The sequence below is a fragment of the Schistocerca serialis genome, chromosome 2, assembly GCF_023864345.2.
Source record: "Schistocerca serialis cubense isolate TAMUIC-IGC-003099 chromosome 2, iqSchSeri2.2, whole genome shotgun sequence".
Taxonomy (NCBI): Eukaryota; Metazoa; Arthropoda; class Insecta; order Orthoptera; family Acrididae; genus Schistocerca; species Schistocerca serialis.
In genome coordinates, this window is record NC_064639.1 from 549,603,956 (window position 1) to 549,622,683 (window position 18,728).

Sequence of the window (18,728 nt, forward strand, 5' to 3'; positions counted from 1 at the left end):
CAAAATCTTTTGTAAGGTACTCTCTTCAATGTACTGTCTGAAATATTATGTAGACTGTGATGTTCCTCTTGATGGTTAAGTGTGCAAAATTTCTTCAAGATCGGAATAAAATTGTAGGTTGGTGTAGAAGTGTGTGCGTAAAGTACCCTCCGCCATGCACCATTCAGAATTTTAAGCAGGCAGCGCCCTTCATCCTGCTTTGAATATCAAGTGTGCCAAATTTCATCAAGATCGGAATAAATACGTACAATTTGTCGAGTTCCGTTATGTAAAGGAACCTCTGCCATGCACCATATGAAATTTTATGTAGACTGTGACCTTCCTCTTGGTTTCAAGGTATAGTGTGCAAAATTTCATCAAGATTGTATGCAATACAAACACACGGACACAATGAAAACGCACTTTCAGTTTTTGTCAAATTTTCCAATTTTTCGGTCGATTTTCGAAAAATTTTATTTCATAAAAACCTTGTCCTGAGAATTACGAACACAGCAAAAAAAATTTAGCCGAACTGGTCCAGGCGTTCTCGAGTTTTACGCTTATCAACACATTTGGCAATTAATTTTTATTTATAAGAAGCCCGAAATATACGCGTAAAGGAGGAATATACAAATAAAACCAATATTTTTTTACCTGAAATTAATACATATATATATAATGTTGGGGTTTGTCTTTTGGTGCTTAGGTAAAATAAAAACTTTTGATTAACGTTCATAATACGACAATGACGCGCGCAGACTAAACGGCTGCGTAGCGCAGCTCAGCAGTAATACGGGCAGGCAAGCAAGTTTCCCGCAGCCTGCCCGGGTTGGGTTCTGCTTGGCTTGGCTGGGAGTGAAGCAGCCTGCCCGTTCTGTTGACAACGAGCGGCGGCCTGCCCGCCTGGCCACCGGGCAAGCATGGGCGGGTTAAAAGCGGGACATGTACACCTCTAGTTGTAGCTACTTCACCAACTGAAGTAGATTACATTTCCCTGGCAGAGCATACCAAAGAAGTAAAACACATCAAGACCCTGCTACAAGAGCTGTCCAGAAGAGAAGTGAAGACCATTCTTTATGTAGACAATCAAAGTATATTCTAATGATCAAATCAGAAGATTTAGTTTAACAAAGCAAAGATATAGATTCGAAATTCCACTATGGTAGTGAGAAATATGAAGAAGGTTCGTTTGAGATAAAGTACTGTAGTGAAAAAGAAAGATTGGCAGACATACTTACCCATTGTACTAAGTGTTACAATGACGTTTTCGTCATATACTTTCTCCCAGGGTTTCCAGTAACGCAAGGTGAAAGAGTTACAGGCAGAACTGAGGTTCTGAGGTGAGGCATGCTCGATCAAGTTATGTAGGATCGGGAGGGGGGAAAAACTGTGAAGGTAAGTTACCAACATGGTGGGTTTGGAAGCCGCCTTCTTCAAAGAATTTCAAATGGAATGGAGGTCATGTGAAATATCAGACTAATAGATAATTACACAGAAAAGAAAACAGTGGTGTATTTATTTGAGCATAACTTTATTAATTTTCGAATTATATGATAACGCCAACTACTTTCACTCCACCTGTAAGAGAGAAACATCGGTCATAACACGAGAGTGATAAAGCTATGCTCAGATGAGAGGCGTCATTATTTTTCTCTGATAATTCTCTATCCAAGATGGCGGATTTCAAAATGGCCAGCATGTTAGATTAGATTAGATTAGATTTATTTTCATTCCAATTGATCTGTAGTTAGTAAACGAGACCCTCAGGTTTTTCCCCCTGACCCGTTTCATACTACTTTGCTTTCAATTTCTGTTTGTCCCCCTGTTTATGTTTTAAAAGTGTGTTTCAGAGCTCTGGACTATTCTGTATATTTCACTTCTCTTTCTGACACGTCTATTTGACACAACTAGCGGCAGGTGACTCATTAATAATGTACTCTGAGGAGACAAAAGTCAGGGGATATCTTTTAATACAGTATCGGACCTTCTTTTGTCCGGCCTAGTGCAGGAACTGAACGTGGCTTGGAGTCAACAAGTCGTTGGTAGTCCCCTGCAGAAATATTGAACCTTGCTGCCTCTACAGCGGTCCATAATTGCGAAAGTGTTGCCAATGAAGGATGTTGTACAAGAACTGACTTCTCGATCAAGTCTCATAAACGTTCAGTGGATTTATGCCAGGCGATCTGGATGGCCAAATCATTTGCTCGAATTGTTCATAATGTTCTTCAAACCAGTCGTGAACAATTGTGGCCCAGTGACATGACATCATTGTTTGGGAACATGAAGTCCACGTATGGCTGCAAATGGATTCCAGGTAGTCGAATATAACCATTTCCAGTCAATTCTCGATTCAGTTGGACCAGAGGACCCAGTCCATTCCATATAAACAGTGCCCACACCATCACAGAGCCACCACCAGCTTTCACAGTACTTTGTTGACAACTTGGGTCCATGGCCTCGGGGGATCTACTACACACTCGAACGCTACCATCAATTCTTACCAACTGAGATCAGGACTCGTCTGACGAGACCACGGGTTTCCAGTTGTCTAGGGACAAATCGATATGGTCGTGAACCCAGGAATGGCGCTGCAGGCAATGTCATGCTGTTAGTAAAGGTCAGTCGTCAGCTGCCGTAGACCACCGACGCCAAATTTCGTCACTCTGCTCTAACGGATACGTTCGTCGCACGTCCCACATTCATTTCTGCGGTTATTTCACGCAGTGTTGCCTGTCTGTTAGCACTGACAACACTTTGCAAGCGCCACTGCTCGCGGTCGCTAAGTGATGTCTCAAGGGTCCGAACACGCTTCCCTTGGGCACACCTGAAGGTACTGTTGACTACAGTATTGTCCATGGTGAGAGGCAATGCCGGGAATTTGTTATTCTTGGCACTCTCTTGACACTATGGATCTCTGGGATATTGGATTCCCTGACAATTTCCGAAATGCAATGTCCCATGCGTGTAGCTCCAATTACAAGTCCCTGTGCAAAGTTTGTTAATTTCCGCTGTGCGGCCACAATCACGTCGGAAACCTTTTCACATGAATCACCTGAGTACAAATGGGAGCTCCGCCAAGACAGTGTCCCTTTATACCTTGTGTAAGCAATACTGCCGCCATCTCTGTATGTGCGTATCGCTAACGGATGACTTTGTCACCTCAGTGTAGTTAAAGCTTACTACAGTGAACTGCACAGCTGTACATTTTCCTGCTCTCACAATTTGATGCTAGAACCCTGCTGCATGAGTGGATTTGTTTTAAAAAATATATTGCGTAAAATGATGATGAAGTTGACTATAACTTAACTTATATATGTAGAAAGAAGAGAAGCACCTAGCCTAAATGTAGTTGAGATGAAAAACGTTTTAAAATTCCAGTGTAAATACATGTTAATATCAGACCAGTGTATCAGTCAGCTGTAAAAATTGCTAAATCTTTCGTGAGCACTTGCTGATACGTTGCTTGTTAGCTTTCTTATAGGGATCTTCGGTGGAAGATTCCAGGACGAAAACCAACATGCAATAAGTTTTAAGCAATAGCAGTATAGAAAACAGAAGTCACACCAAAACCGTATTTTTCAATATGTGACAATGAGTTAGTCGTTGGTCCACACATCTTATTGATAATAACCGAATATTCCGCTGGAAATAGGAAAGATGTAATAGAATCATTTACAGACAAATCTTATTCCAAGATGAATTTTTCATAGTATGATTTTCGTATGACATTCAGAATGTTCCAGGACGAGCGGCCAACATTCAGAGATATAGCAGGAAGCAAAAAGTTTCGTGTAAACTTATGTCCTATTCCGAACAGTTTCTGAGATGGAATACGGTTAATATTTGTTGTTATTTATTTTTTTGTATTATTTAATATATTGTCAGGTTTACATATGTGCAATAGTTCGTAAACATTACAACATGTGTTTTACAAACTGTCGATTGAAAAATACTAATTTTTAACAATTTCACCTCTAAGCATTATCGTACGTGTCACATTACAGCTGATGTACAGTGCTGGCAGTAAGACCACACTGCACCATTTCGACAAGTGTTATTGTTCCTACACATGCTGTTGAACTACACGTTGAGAAGAAAAATAGGAACTTGGAAGAATACCTGTAAGTTGGGCTAGAAAAAACGTCAAAGAGATTGATTGGGTAAGACATGTACGTGTACGCCACTAGCTCAAAAGCAAATAAATGTACATTAAATGTGTTCTATCTCAGAAACAATTCGGAATAGAATACATGTCCTTACGAAGTTTTGTTTCAAACGAGCAATGCTGTCATATCCATAGATATCGACCATTCCTTCTGGGTCACCCTGTGTGGGAAAAAAGGGATTAGAAACAAGGACTGATGTAGAAGGGTACTATTGGTTTTTTTTAACGCATTTATGAGAGTGTCCGTGCTAAGGTGATAGGCTGAAATTTAAGTATTGTGTTTTGGAAGAGGGGTCCTTCGAAGATGATTCACGCTCTTGCCGTCCTGCAACACTAGTATCGCAAGGAAACGAGGAGGAAAATATGTTATAGGTTATCATGTACAGGTCTGCTTGCAGGGTTAGAGAAGAAGCTAAATTCTGGATGTACTACTGAAAAAACATTTATGTGTAATCATAAAATGCTGGCTCACTACGTTGTTCACAAGACATCTCGCTATATGACTACTTCTCGTTCTCCAACAACAAGTAAAAGCACGAAATGAGGGCGTTTGGACATGTGGAAGAGACCTGTGTCATTTATACCAAATTAGATTATAAAAGTCAATGTTTTGACCACAGGATTCTTTATTAAATTGATTACCACTTTTGGCTTTCAATCAATCATCAGAATTATTTAGTATGCGCCTACACGTCAATGCTGTAAACATTAGATCTGATGGTGGTTGTAAATCATGTATCAGATTTAATAAAGTAGCCTGTGACCAAGACAGTGACTTTTATAACACACTATGTGGTCAAAAGTAACCAGACACCTGGCTGAAAGTGACTTACAAGTTCGTGGCGCTCTCCATCGGTAATGCTGGAATTAAATATGGTATTGGCCCACCCTTAGCAACTTCCACTCTCTCAGACATGCGTTCAGTCAGGTACTGCAAGGTTTCTTGGGGAATGGCAGCCCATTCTTCACGGAGTGCTGCACTGAGGAGATGTATTGAAGTCGTTCGGTGAGGCCTGGCACGAAGTCGGCGTTCCAAAACATCCCAAAGGTGTTCTATAGGATTCAGGTCAGGACTCTGTGCAGGCCAGTCCACTACAGGGATGTTATTGTTGTGTAACCGCTCCGCCACAGGCCGTGCATTATAAACAGGTGCTCGATCGTGTTGAAAGATGCAATCGCCATCCCCTAATTACTCTTTAACAGTGGGAAGCAAGAAGGTGTTTAAAACATCAATGTAGGCCTGTGCTGTGATAGTGCCACGCAAAACAACAAGGGGTGCAAGCTCCCTCCATTAAAAGGACGACCACACCAAAACACCACCGCTTCCGAATTTTACTGTTGGTACTACACATGCTGGCAGATGACGTTCACCGGGCATTCGCCATACCCACTCCATGCCATCGGATCGCCAAATTCTGTACGTTGATTCGTCACTCCACACAACGTTTTTCCACTGTTCAATCGTCCAATGTTTACGTCCCTTACACCAAGCGATGTGGTGGCGTGATGTGTGGTTTATGAGCAGCTGCTCGACCACGAAATCCTGGTTTCCTCACCTCCCGCCTAACCGTTATAGTATTTCCAGTGGATACTGACGAAGGTTGGAATTCCTGTGTGACGGTCTGGATAGATGTATGGCGTCTGCCTATTACACATTACGACCCTCTTCAACTGTCGGCGGTCTCTGTCAGTCAACAGGCAAGGTCGGCCTGTACGCATTTGTGCTGTACGTGTCCCTTCACGTTTCCACTTCAGTATCACATCGGAAGCAGTGGACCTAGGGATGTTTAGGAGTGTGGAAATCTCGCGTACAGACGTATGACACAAGTGACACGCAATTACCTGACCACGTTCGAAGTCCGTGAGTTCCGCGGAGCGCCCCATTCTGCTCTCTCTCGATGTCTAATGACTACTGAGGTCGCTGATATGGAGTATCTGGCAGTAAATGGCAGCACAATACACCTAATCTGAAAAACGTATGTTTTTGGGAGTGTCCAGATACTTTTGACCACATAGTGTAATTAAATAAGTAAAAATCTTTCGATATGCCATCGTATTTCATCTGCTCTTCCTTTCAGATATAGCGTGGGTTACAAATACTAGGAAAACACTCCTTTACAAATACACTGAGGTGACAAACGTCATGTGATACCGTTTAATAACGTGTCGGAGATTCTTTTGCCCAGCGTAGTGCAGTAACTCGACCTGGCATGTACTCAACGAGTCGTTGGAAGCCCCTTGCAGAAATATTGAGCCCATGGTGCCTCTACAGGTGTCCATAATTGAGAGAGTGCTGCGCCAGTGCAAGATTTTGTGCACGAACTGACCTTTCGATTATGTACCATAAATGTCCTATGGGATACATGGCGGGCGATCTGGATTGCAAATCGTTCGTTTCATTTGTCCATAATGCTCTTCAAACCAATCGCGAACAATTGTGGCTTGGTGACACGGCTCATTGCCGTCCATAAAAATGTCATCATTGTTTGGGAACAGGATGTCCACGAATGGCTGCAAATGGTCTAGAAGTAACCGAATATAACCATTTACAGTCAGTGATCAGTTCAATTGGACCAGAGGAACCAGTCCATTCCATATAAACACAGCCCACATCATCATAGAGCCACCATCAGCTTTCACGGTGTCTTGTTGACAACTTCTGTCCATGACTTCATTGGGTCTACGCCGCACTCGAACCCTACCATGAGCTCTTACCAAATGAAAACAGGACTCATCTGGACAGGCCACGGTTTTCCAGTTGTCGAGGGTCCAACCGATATGGTCACGAGCCCAGGATAGGCACCACAGGCGATGTTGTGCTGTTAGCAGAGGCACAAGCGTCGGTCGTCTGCTGCGATAGTTCATTAACGCCAAATTTCGCCGCACTGTCCTAACGGATACGTTCGTCGTTCATTGCACATTGATTTCTGCAGTTATTTTAAGCAGGGTTGCTTGTCTGTTAGCACTGACAAATTTACGCAAACACCTCTGCTCTCGGTAATTAACAAGGGGAGGCCGCCAATTGTGAAATTCAGATTCGATTCATACTGCGCATAATAAAAGCTCATGGCCAGAGGTGTAATGTGGCAAAGCACCAAGATGCACTTCTCAGCCGTTGTCGAGAAAATCGACAGTTAAAAGAAACCGTTGCGGTGAAATACTCTCTACGATTAATAGTTTTCTACAGCGTCGTGGCGCAGCGGTAAGCGCTCGAGTTCGTAATCCGAAGGTCGCCGGATCGAATCTCGCGTCATGCAATTTTTTTATTATTTGTTTGAATTGCTTATGCATGTTGGTGAAGGCGGATCGCTCTCCAATTGTACCGCCTCCATTTTTCCGTTTTTTTAACAGGGTGTAACCAAAGCTCTCACGTCCGCACTGATTTTGGACGATGTTGCGCTAGGGACCGCATCTACCTTCTTTCGAAGTTAGCAGGCAACTACGCTAGTTATGCGGCGGCTCGCTTCGGCCCATTCAACGTCTGTCCTTCGAGTGTAACGACCGAGTAACGGAGTTTATATTTCATACCTGCCACAGCAAATTTGTGTTCGTGGGTTCTCTATTCTAATTCGAACGTTTGACTTACGCTATACGTATTCGTTTTGGAATATCGTTTCTACGTCTTCCGTTAACTATACGTGGTTAAAATTATGAAGACAATTAATAACATTTGTGAAATACAACTTTGTTTGCGGAAAACATAATGATGTTCGAAGTCGCCAGTTTTTCCACGACAAACGACTTTCAACAACTTATTATATGCATAATTGTTGCAACTGATTGCCGGGAATTATATATATATATTTGAATTACAAAAATCAAGTACAAAAAAAAGGTTGCATGGCGCGAGATTCGATCCGGCGACCTTCGGATTACGAACCCGAGCGCTCACCGCTGCGCCACGACACTGTAGAAAGCTGTTAATCGTAGAGAGTATTTCACCGCAACGGTTTCTTTTAACTGTCGATTTTCTCGACAACGGCTGAGAAGTGCATCTTGGTGCTTTGCCACATTACACCTCTGGCCATGAGCTTTTATTATGCGCAGTATGAATCGAATCTGAATTTCACAATTGGCGGCCTCCCCTTGTTAATTACCGAGAGCAGAGGTGTTTGCGTAAATTTGTCAGTGCTAACAGACAAGCAACCCTGCTTAAAATAACTGCAGAAATCAATGTGCAATGAACGACGAACGTATCCGTTAGGACAGTGCGGCGAAATTTGGCGTTAATGAACTATCGCAGCAGACGACCGACGCTTGTGCCTCTGCTAACAGCACAACATCGCCTGTGGTGCTTATCCTGGGCTCGTGACCATATCGGTTGGACCCTCGACAACTGGAAAACCGTGGCCTGTCCAGATAAGTCCTGTTTTCATTTGGTAAGAGCTCATGGTAGGGTTCGAGTGCGGCGTAGACCCAATGAAGTCATGGACAGAAGTTGTCAACAAGACACCGTGAAAGCTGATGGTGGCTCTATGATGATGTGGGCTGTGTTTATATGGAATGGACTGGTTCCTCTGGTCCAATTGAACTGATCACTGACTGTAAATGGTTATATTCGGTTACTTCTAGACCATTTGCAGCCATTCGTGGACATCCTGTTCCCAAACAATGATGACATTTTTATGGACGGCAATGAGCCGTGTCACCAAGCCACAATTGTTCGCGATTGGTTTGAAGAGCATTATGGACAAATGAAACGAACGATTTGCAATCCAGACAACGGCTGAGAAGTGCATCTTGTTGCTTTGCCACATTACGCCTCTGGCCATGAGCTTTTATTATGCGCAGTATGAATCGAATCTGAATTTCACAATTGGCGGCCTCCTCTTGTAAGTGAAGTCCGTCGGCCACTGCGTTGTCCGTGGTGAAAGGTAATGCTGGAAATCTGGTATTCTCGGCACACTCTTGACACTGTGGATCTTGAGATATTGAATTCCCTAACGATTTCGGAAACGGAATGTCTCATGAGTCTAGCTCCCACTACCATTCTGCGTTCAAAATCAGTTATAGCCCGTCGTGCGGTCGTAATCACGTCGGAAACCTTTTCACATGAATCACCTGATTACAAATGACAGCTCCATTAATACCTTTTTATACCTTGTATAGCGATACCACCACCATCTGTATATGTACATATCGCTACTGCATGACTTTTTGTCACCTTAGAGTATGTATCTGTCTGTCTGTGTCTTTTTCTGCTCGCGCGCGTGTGTGTGTGAGCTCGCAGAGTTGGCAACGTTAAAGCTTTGTGGGTGTTATTTACATGAAGTTTGTCACTGACCTTGGCACGGAGCCTATCACACGAATTCATGAGCGACAAGTGCTTTCCCGACAAGCTGTTGCGAGTCAAAAGAATACGAACACTGTCAAGTACCCTAAGCACACATTATGCAATGGTTTAAAAAAAGTTAGGAAGTCATATACGAGTAACTACTTGCGGTGTACTCTGTTTTTCCTAATACAGCAGACGATAAGTAAAAGATCAGGAGACTGCACATGAAATGCACAGGGACGTAACGCTAGTTAGCAGAACTACGCCTTTTTGATACCCATACGAAATGCAGCTAGTGATTACGCAAGAAGGGTCCAGTCATGGAGCCATTCGGTGCGACTCCACTGGAGTTAAATTACACGAGATTGAGGTTATATTTCGCAGAAGCTGCTCTTATAGCGCACGCATAGACCGGTAGATGGCGAAACAAAAAGAGTTGAACCAGTCATGTGGTTCGTTGAACTGGCTAATCTGCACGTTATTTCTGGGCAGTTTCCTGCATCCTGTAAGGAGAATATAAGGCTAATTCCCTACCTCAGAGACAGAGTATAAACAATTAAACGCGACGACACAAGCACGAATATTTACGCAAATCACATAAAAACGGCATGCAAATCACAGAAACGCTGAAAAAACATAAACAAATAAAAAATGAAGCTCGAGCCTCTTGTAGAAGAAACAGACATAAAAGTAATTGCTACAGTACATACTCAATGGTCGTGAAGAATATGAATAGTTTAAAAGCTACAGCATGCCTTAAACTGTAACAACTATTTATTGTTTCAAATACTCATGCGTTGTATGTTGACCTACTGGCCGATATGGAAGTTGTAATGACATGAAGTGAGTCAGAATCTGTATGCGGCAAACTCTTATCGATGATAGATACAGCAGAGAAGACAGTTTTTTTCTGCCAAAGAATCTTGTCCGCTCCGAAGTGTCCATTGTGCACTTGTGCTCCCGTGCCCAAAAAGTATCGAGTAGAACAGCGAAGGTTATATTTCGATTATCACGTGAACGGGTTCTGTTATGTTTCTGTGTGCAATATTGAATTAATAATCATATTTTTACCAAAACTCACGTATCACACGATAAGCTATACAAGCACTGAGGAAAAGACGCAAAGAATTGAAATGGATGACGCATTCATTCTTTATGTTAAGCTCGTGATTATTTCACTGACTGCGTTTAAAGTATCTAGCTTGAAACGCGATTACATGTCGTTTACGTCTGCATACATACTCCGCAAACCACCATTCGGTGCTTGGCGGAGGGTGTTCCGTTCTAGCAGTCACTGCCGACCTGTTCTGGCCGTTTGAGGTCTGCGTTAGTTTCGTTCAAAAGTTCCGAAAATTCATACCATCAGTCCATTTTTGGATCCCGTGAGGTGACATAAGGTTCGCTCTTCACATTTCCTCATAGAAATATATCTGAGACATTAAGGCGGCAGCGCGGGATAGCCGCGCGGTCCAGGCGACTTCTCGCGGTTCGCCGGGTCGCCCCCCCCTCGGAGGTTTGAGTCCTCCTTCGGGCGTGGGTGTTTGTGTTGTCCTTAGCGTAAGTTAGTTTAAGTTAGTTTAGGTAGTGTGTAATTCTAAGGACCGATGGCCTTAACAGTTTGGTCCCATAGAACCTTACCACAAATTTCCAAAAAACATTAAGGTGTGCAAAAGCACTTGCAACAAGTCGCACTTTCTCGGCTGTGCTTACACAGGATACTTCAGATCTACCGCACTGGCCCTTTTCCCTGAAAAATCCTGTTTCTGGTAAAATGTGATTTAGGAAAACATACCACAGAAATGAACCAAAACGTCATGACCGCCTTCTTAATAGTGTGTTGATCCATCTTTGGAATACAATACAGCGGCGGTTCTGCGTGGGATGGGTTCGACAAGTACTTGGTAGGTTTCCGGAAGTGTGTAGCACCATACGTCTATGCACAGGTCACTCAATACACGTAAATTAAAGGTAGGTTGTTTCTGGGCGCAGAGCAGGCTGCCGAAAGCGTCCCAGATGTGATTCATTGGGTTGAAATCAGATGAATTTAGGGGTCAAGACATCATCGTTAGTCCGCTATCAAGCTCCTCAAACCACGATTCTGGCCTTGAACAGAGACAGTTGTCCTGCTAGAAGACACCGTCGCCATCGGGGAAGACATCAGGCACGAAGGCATGCAGCTGTTCCGCAATAATGTTCACATGTCATGTTGTCATGGTGCTTCGATTACTGTAACGGTTCAAAGTAAACCCATGTGACTGTCCTCTATAGCATAATATAGCCCAGTCGATCTGCGTCTATGGCGTGCTGAGTGGTTCGAACAGCCGTTTGTCTGGATGACGGCGAACTGAACACGACCAGCGACCTGGTGTAACAAGAAACGTGATTTATTCGACCAGGCGGCACGTTACCATTGATCCATGGCTTATTAATAAACCTTACATTTTGTGGAAGCTGGTCGGAAACGAGGAAAGACAATCTCAACTTTAGAATTTCAAATGGGAGCATGGCACAAAATCAGTACCGTTGAATAGAACTGTGACAGCTGCACATTTTTCGTGATTTTATTTTTATTTTGTACCGACTCTATGACGCCACCTAAAAGTTCTCGCCTAGCAGCACACGGCGCCAGCTCAACTGTAGCGAGTGGAACTGTTGACAACAGAGTGCGTAATTTGCGTTTCCTGGTGGCCTTTGTCATTCTTCGTGTGTGCCAAGATGTGATCTGGCACTGCACTGTCAAAATTATCTTTGGTAGTCCTCGCAGTGTTTAGTAATATCATATTCTAGCACAGAGGCATTTGATACCCTTAGAGCGCTTGGAGAAATTGCCAAAATTATCGCAATATCAAGATTGCAGTATGGTGCAGCATTGTAGAAATTCTCAGGAAAACATGTGTAAAAGCTATAGGGAAAGACTGGTAACATACAATATGTTAAGAACCAAGAAGGAAAAATAACAATGGGAGATCGAGACCGAAGTGCTCAGATCGGAAGTGTATAAGACAGGGGTGTAGTCTTTCTATACATCGAATAAGCACTGTCGGAAATGAAAGAAAGGTTCACGAGTGGGATTAAAATTCAGGGTGAAAGGTTGTCAACGATAAGATTCGCTGATAATGTGTGAGATAAGGTGAGCAAGAATTGAAGGATATGTTGAATGGAATGAACAGTCTAAGGAGTACAGAATATGGGTCGAGAGTAAATCGAAGACAGACAAAAGTAATGAAACGAAGCAGAAACGAGACCTGCAATAAACTTGACGTCAGAATTGGAGAACAAAAAGTGAACGAAGCGAATGAATTGTGCTAGCTTGGAAGCAGATTAACATATACCGGATGAAGCTAGGAGGACCTAAAAAAAAAGCTGACTAGTACTGTATGCTAGTGAAATATGGACTGTGTGAAAACAGAAGAGACTCGAAGCATTTGAGGTGAGATGCTATAGAATTATGCTGAAAATTAGATGGACTGGTGAGGTAAGGAATGAGGAAGAATGGGCGAGGAAGAATGGGCAAGGAAAGGAACATATGGAAAACACTGACGAGAAGAAGGGGTAAGGCGATAGGAGATGGGAAAATACACCAAGGAATAACTTCCGTGGTACTAGAGGGGACCTGTAGAGAGTAAAAACTGTAGGTGATGGCAGAGATTGGAATACATCCAGCAGGTAATTGAGGATGTTTGCTAGTGCTACTCTGAAATGGTTAGGTTGGCTCAGGCCTGCCGCATCAAATCAGTCACAGGACTGACTACCAAAAAAGAAGAAGAAGAAAAAAAAAAGTTGCTCGCGACATGTTTTTCAGCCATAATGCCCATTTGAAAATGGAACACAATCGCATCAAGCAAGTCAGTAGACGCATTAGAGCCAACTCGTAGATTCTGGGAGCAATAAATCTTGATTGACATCTTCTCGCACAGTCTTCTGGGGTGAACTGTATTACGTTATACAGAATTTCACATCATTGTGTTGTACGTCTTTATTACGTTTATGTTCATCAGTCATTATGCGCATCTGATTTACAGACTGGAATCGTCTGCCGCAACTGTTTACTAAATCAGAATCTGTACTTTCCAAATTGCATAACATGGATTGATGAGGAGACTTCAAATCTGGTGGAGGGAGTGAGACTGCAGACTAGAGCCGACAGCATAAATCTCCGTCCGGGAATCCGTGCTTAGATTTTTCGTGATTTCCCTAGATTGCTTAACGCAAATCACAGGTTGGTTCTTATGAAAAAGAAAGAAAACAACTTCTTTCCTCAAGCTTTCCCAATCCAAGCTCGTGCTATGTCTCCAATATTTCACCTGAGATCGAATAGCGAAGTAACTATCTACAATGTTCACTAAAGGTCAGAAGAAAAAAACCATCAATGGTTACGTCACAAAGAGTCCAGTATGTCTAGATGACAGATGTCTGCTGCGGACTCAGTCTAATCAAATTATCATTTACACAATAGCTGAAAGATGTCCTATTAGCAACATAGTTGTTAATGAGTTGCGGCTAGAGTACAGGTGGCACATTATTAAGTGGCTAGGCGTGACTGTTTTGTAAATCGATAGAAAAATGCAAGTGACTTAGCTCCTTCGATTACTTCTTTCGGGACGCTTCAAAGACATTGGCATATAATGAAAGATGAGATGAAAGATTACCGCCAATAGATGGAGAGGTACTTGTGAGTACTTACAGTGCGCAAACGGGCTGTGCTTAGAAGAACGCGGAAAGCATTTCGAGAGTATCGCAAATCAAAACAGGAAAAAAAAATCCCTATTAATAACTTTTTATAAGTGGGGAAATGGAAAATTAAAGCTTGTCCAGAGCAGAAAATCACAGAAAACGTTTTCCTTCGTATTTGAAAGCACATCTCTTGTCCTAACTTTTTTTAAAATTCTTTCTTGAACTCTGCTCGAATCATCGGCTCCAGCAGTTTTTTTCAAGGTATCGAATCAGTGCCACATAAAAAAAAATTATCCAGCGGGAAATGGTCAATTTATAGAGCTCTCTACTCAAAGGTACTAAGTTTGTACTATATTGCTAATCGAAATTCTGTAGTTAAGTTGGTGTAAGCAGCTTACAGGTAGCGTAAGGCACATCGTTAAATTCGCTTCTATCGGTTTGCATAGGTCACATTTCATCCGAAAAAATCGGACATACCATTTTTGAGAAAAACAGCCTTTACAACAAGTCCGAAGCACCCAGCATAAACAGCGCTAAGGAACATGGGTCGTCAGTTTATCCATCATGGAAATCAAGCTGAGTTCGTTTAATTCATTTCGAAACAGCTTACAGGTAACCATTAAATTCGCCCCTATCGGTTTGCCTTAGACGCATTTTACCGGAACCAGATCGGACACACATTTTCGAGAGAAACGGCTTTTACAGCAGGTCTGAACAAGTACTAAGGAAAACGCTCGTCACTTTATCCATCATGAATATCAAAAGAGTCGAGTTGTAATGGTGGTGTTTTCAAACGACTGCAGCCATTCTCTACTCGGTAAGCAACAGACGGGCTTGTAACAAGCAAAAACTAGCCTATTGAGAAGGGAGAGTGACAAAAAGTCACTGCTCTAAACTTGCCCCAGAAGCCTTCACTTTCTCTATACAACACACGCAATGCATGAGAGTGTTATACTAATCCTGTAACACAGTAACTTTCTTACGTCATAAATAAAAGCAAGGCAAGAAATAGTACGAGAAGGCTATATAAATAATAATACTGTGCTCTCTGTTGCTGATATGACATTAAAAAAGCAAAAAAGGCACAAGAAAACTGCTTCGATATGCGCCTACCTCAAGGGATTTTCATGGTGCGGATAACGTGAACGCTAATGGTTTACCTATGGCCAAAATCAGGTGTTTCGTTTAACGAGATATCTGAATGATTATAATCGTTGCATTAGAGTGGAGCTATTACAGTGAACGCGTTTTTCCTGTATGCTTGAACCGAAAGAGCTGATGCTGCTGTCAAGGCGCACCGAGTGGTCTAACGGCACACTGTGAGGTTGCTATCAACAGGAACAAATTTCAGATTCACTCTTTAAGTCATGCAGCGATGCACTAGGGTGTTATTAGACGGAAAAAAGTAATCGATGACGGAAAGGTTAACTCTATCAAAATTCGTTTCTGTTTTTCTTTAATGGAGCCATAATTATAAATCAGTGTGGCTGAGTGGTGTGGTGCAAGTCTTTCGATTGTCCGCCACTTCGGCGATTTCTGTGTCCCTAACCTACCTCAGCAATACTACAGGGGGAAAAGGGACTTAATAGTGTAACGTTGAATGCGAACCACCAGTCGTTTTCGGCGAATGTTCACGTCGTTGAAAGGTGACGCTTATGTTAAAGGCAGAGTGAAATTTCTCGTGAGCCGAACGCGATTCGATACCACGACCTTCCAATTTCTAGGCACGCGCTTTGCCACTAGGCCACCAGGCTCAACCAATGAGACCACATACGTAAATGAATGCAACGTTCCTTTCATGATAATATTACGTGTACTTACTTGGGAACAGTTCATTTAAAGACATTCCTTTAGTTATATTTTTTTCTATTTCGACACAGTTCATCAATAATTTTGATGTTCCACTAGGCTGCGAGTGATATTTCCTGCCGACGAAAGAACAATGCGGTAGGTACAGACTAGCAGAAACGGAAAAGCAGTCTATCTTCGTCACAATGCCGTTTACACTATCAAAAGAGGAACGCAGTCGCGCAGTCTGTTACAAACAAGCTGCGTGTAGGATTTGCTCTAGCAAATATTAAACGAACATTTTGCTGCTGTCTGTAGCTTTAAAGCAGACTGACATGTACTTAGAACGACAAATGTGGTGTATTCGTAGTTTCCTATTTCCTTATATGTGATAACATGTGAATGCAGGCGTACCGTTCATTGGAGCTCCAGACTGTACGAGAAGATGCAAGCGAATATATGTCATTTAGATTTGTCAAAACAGATTCAGTCACTAAATGATTCCAGCAACTGGCAAGCAATGCTTTTGTGGACCTAATCAAATAGACAGTTTCGTCAGTGTTAGGTGGAGACTGCACATGAGACGAGAGCTGCAGCCCTACCTTGAGGCCCTCGAAGTCCATGGCGCGTTCGTCTGCGGCAGCTGCCGGTTGTCAACAGCGCAGCAACGGAGCGGTTGCCAGGGACCCAAGGCCGGGCGGTGTATCCCCTCGAGTAAACAAGACCAGAACCTGTTCTACTGCTCCGGCGTGCTGTTGCGGCCTTATCATGTAGATTCCTACGCTGTCTTAGTATGAACATTCGAGTGTAATTCTGGTTTACGTAGATGCTTCAGGAACTCAAATGGTAATCTCTGGAGGAAAGGCGACGTTCTTTCCGAAGAACAGTATTGAGAAAAATTACGGAACCGGCATTTGAAGCTGACTGCAGAATTATTCCACTGCCGCCAAGGTACATTGCGCTTAAGGACTGCGAAGATAAGATACGAGAAATTAGGGCTCATACGGAGGCATTTAGGCTCTCATTTTTCCCTCGCTATATCTACAAGTGGAACAGGAAAGGAAGCGACTGGTTATGGTACAGTGTACCCTCCACAACGCACCATGCGGTGGCTTGCGGTGTATGTATGTAGATGTAGACGCAGATGGTTAACACAGCCGGAATCGTCAACACGTTAGTTTTCCGATACTTGTAACCAGCAGACATCTATTCCAGAATGAGATTTTCACTCTGCAGCGGAGTGTGCGCTGATATGAAACTTCCTGGCAGATTAAAACTGTGTGCCGGGTCGAGGCTCGAACTCGGGACCTTTGCCTTTCGCGGGCAAGTGCTCTACCAACTGAGCTACCCAAGCACGACTCACGTCCCGTCCTCACAGCTTTACCTCTGCCAGTACCTCGTCTCCTACTTTCCAAACTTTACAGAAGCTCTCCTGCGAACCTTGCAGAACTAGCACTCCTGGAAGAAAGGATGTAGGAGACGAGCTACTGGCAGAACTAAAGCTGTAAGGACAGGCCGTGAGTCGTGCTTGGGTAGCTCAGTTGGTAGAGCGCTTGCCCGCGAAAGGCAAAGGTCTCGAGTTCGAGTCTCGGTCCGGCACACAATTTTAATCTGCCAGGAAGTTTCATATCAGAGCACACTCCGCTGCAGAGTGAAAATCTCGTTCTGGAAACATCCCCCAGAATGTGGCTAAGCCATGTCTCCGCAATATCCTTTCTTCCATGAATGCTACTTCTGCAAGGTTCGCAGGAGAGCTTCTGTAAAGTTTGGAAAGTAGGAGACGAGGTACTGACAGAAATAAAGCTGTGAGGACGGGGCGTGAGTCGTGCTAGGTTAGCTCAGTGCCGGCACGGTAGCTCAGCGTGTTCGGTCAGAAGGTTAGCTGCCCTCTGTAATAAAAAAAAAAAAAAAAAAAAAAAAAAACTGAGTTAATCGATCAACGACGAACTTAAACGGGTGTCTTACGACGTCCGCCTCGAGAAGATGCAACGAACGAAAGCGAACAAAATGAGATTTTTTGCCGGCACGGTAGCTCAGCGTGTTCGGTCAGAGGGTTTAGCTACCCTCGCCGGCCGCTGGTGGCCGAGCGGTTATGGCGCTTCAGTCTGGAACCGCGCGACCGTTACGGTCGCATGTTCGAATCCTGCCTCGGGCATGGATGTGTGTGATGTCCTTAGGTTAGTTAGGTTTAAGTAGTTCTAGGTTCTAGGGGACTGATGACCTCAGATGTTAAGTCCCATAGTGCTCAAAGCCATTTGAACCATTTTAGCTACCCTCTGTAACAAAAAAACTGAGTGAACGGAACAACGAACGACCTGAACGAAAGTCATCAGACGTTTGCAACGAACAATATAGAACAAAACGAGATTAAAAAAAAGTTGGTAGAACACTTGCCCGCAAAAGGCAAAGGTCCCGAGTTGGATTCTCGGTCCGGCACACAGTTTTAATCTGCCAGGAAGTTTCATATCAGCGCACACTCCGCTGCAGAGTGAAAATCTCATTCTGGAAACATCCCCCAGGCCGTGGCTAAGCCATGTCTCCGCAATATCCTTTCTTTCAGGAGTGCTAGTTCTGCAAGGTTCGCAGGAGGTGAGCTTCTTATCAACACGGTAATCTACAGAAATCTCGTAGTTATCACTGAAGTTGTCAATCGGAAATTATTCTTGTAAACTGACTGAAACGACACTCTGACACTCTTTGCGGCTGTCTTAGTTGAAGACCAATGAGGCTTTTGAAACAAAATCGATGGAGTTATTTAATTTTACTAATTTTTTATTTGTGCTAGTGGCAATCATAAAGTTTTAATTATTATCTCAAAAAAAAAAAAAAATCAAACTGCGATTATAA

The 18,728-nt window shown here is 43.2% G+C and overlaps 1 protein-coding gene across 1 annotated transcript in view; it reads right to left on the reverse strand.

The window, feature by feature from the left end:
• The window catches only part of LOC126457537 (homogentisate 1,2-dioxygenase), a 109,848-nt gene extending 93,229 nt beyond the window's left edge, over nt 1–16,619 (reverse strand). Inside the window, exon 1 of the mRNA XM_050093895.1 lies at nt 16,484–16,619. Coding sequence (XP_049949852.1) covers nt 16,484–16,504 — 21 coding nt within the window. The 5' untranslated portion in view covers nt 16,505–16,619. The remainder of the gene's footprint in view (nt 1–16,483) is intronic.
• Nucleotides 16,620–18,728: the final 2,109 nt, after the last annotated feature.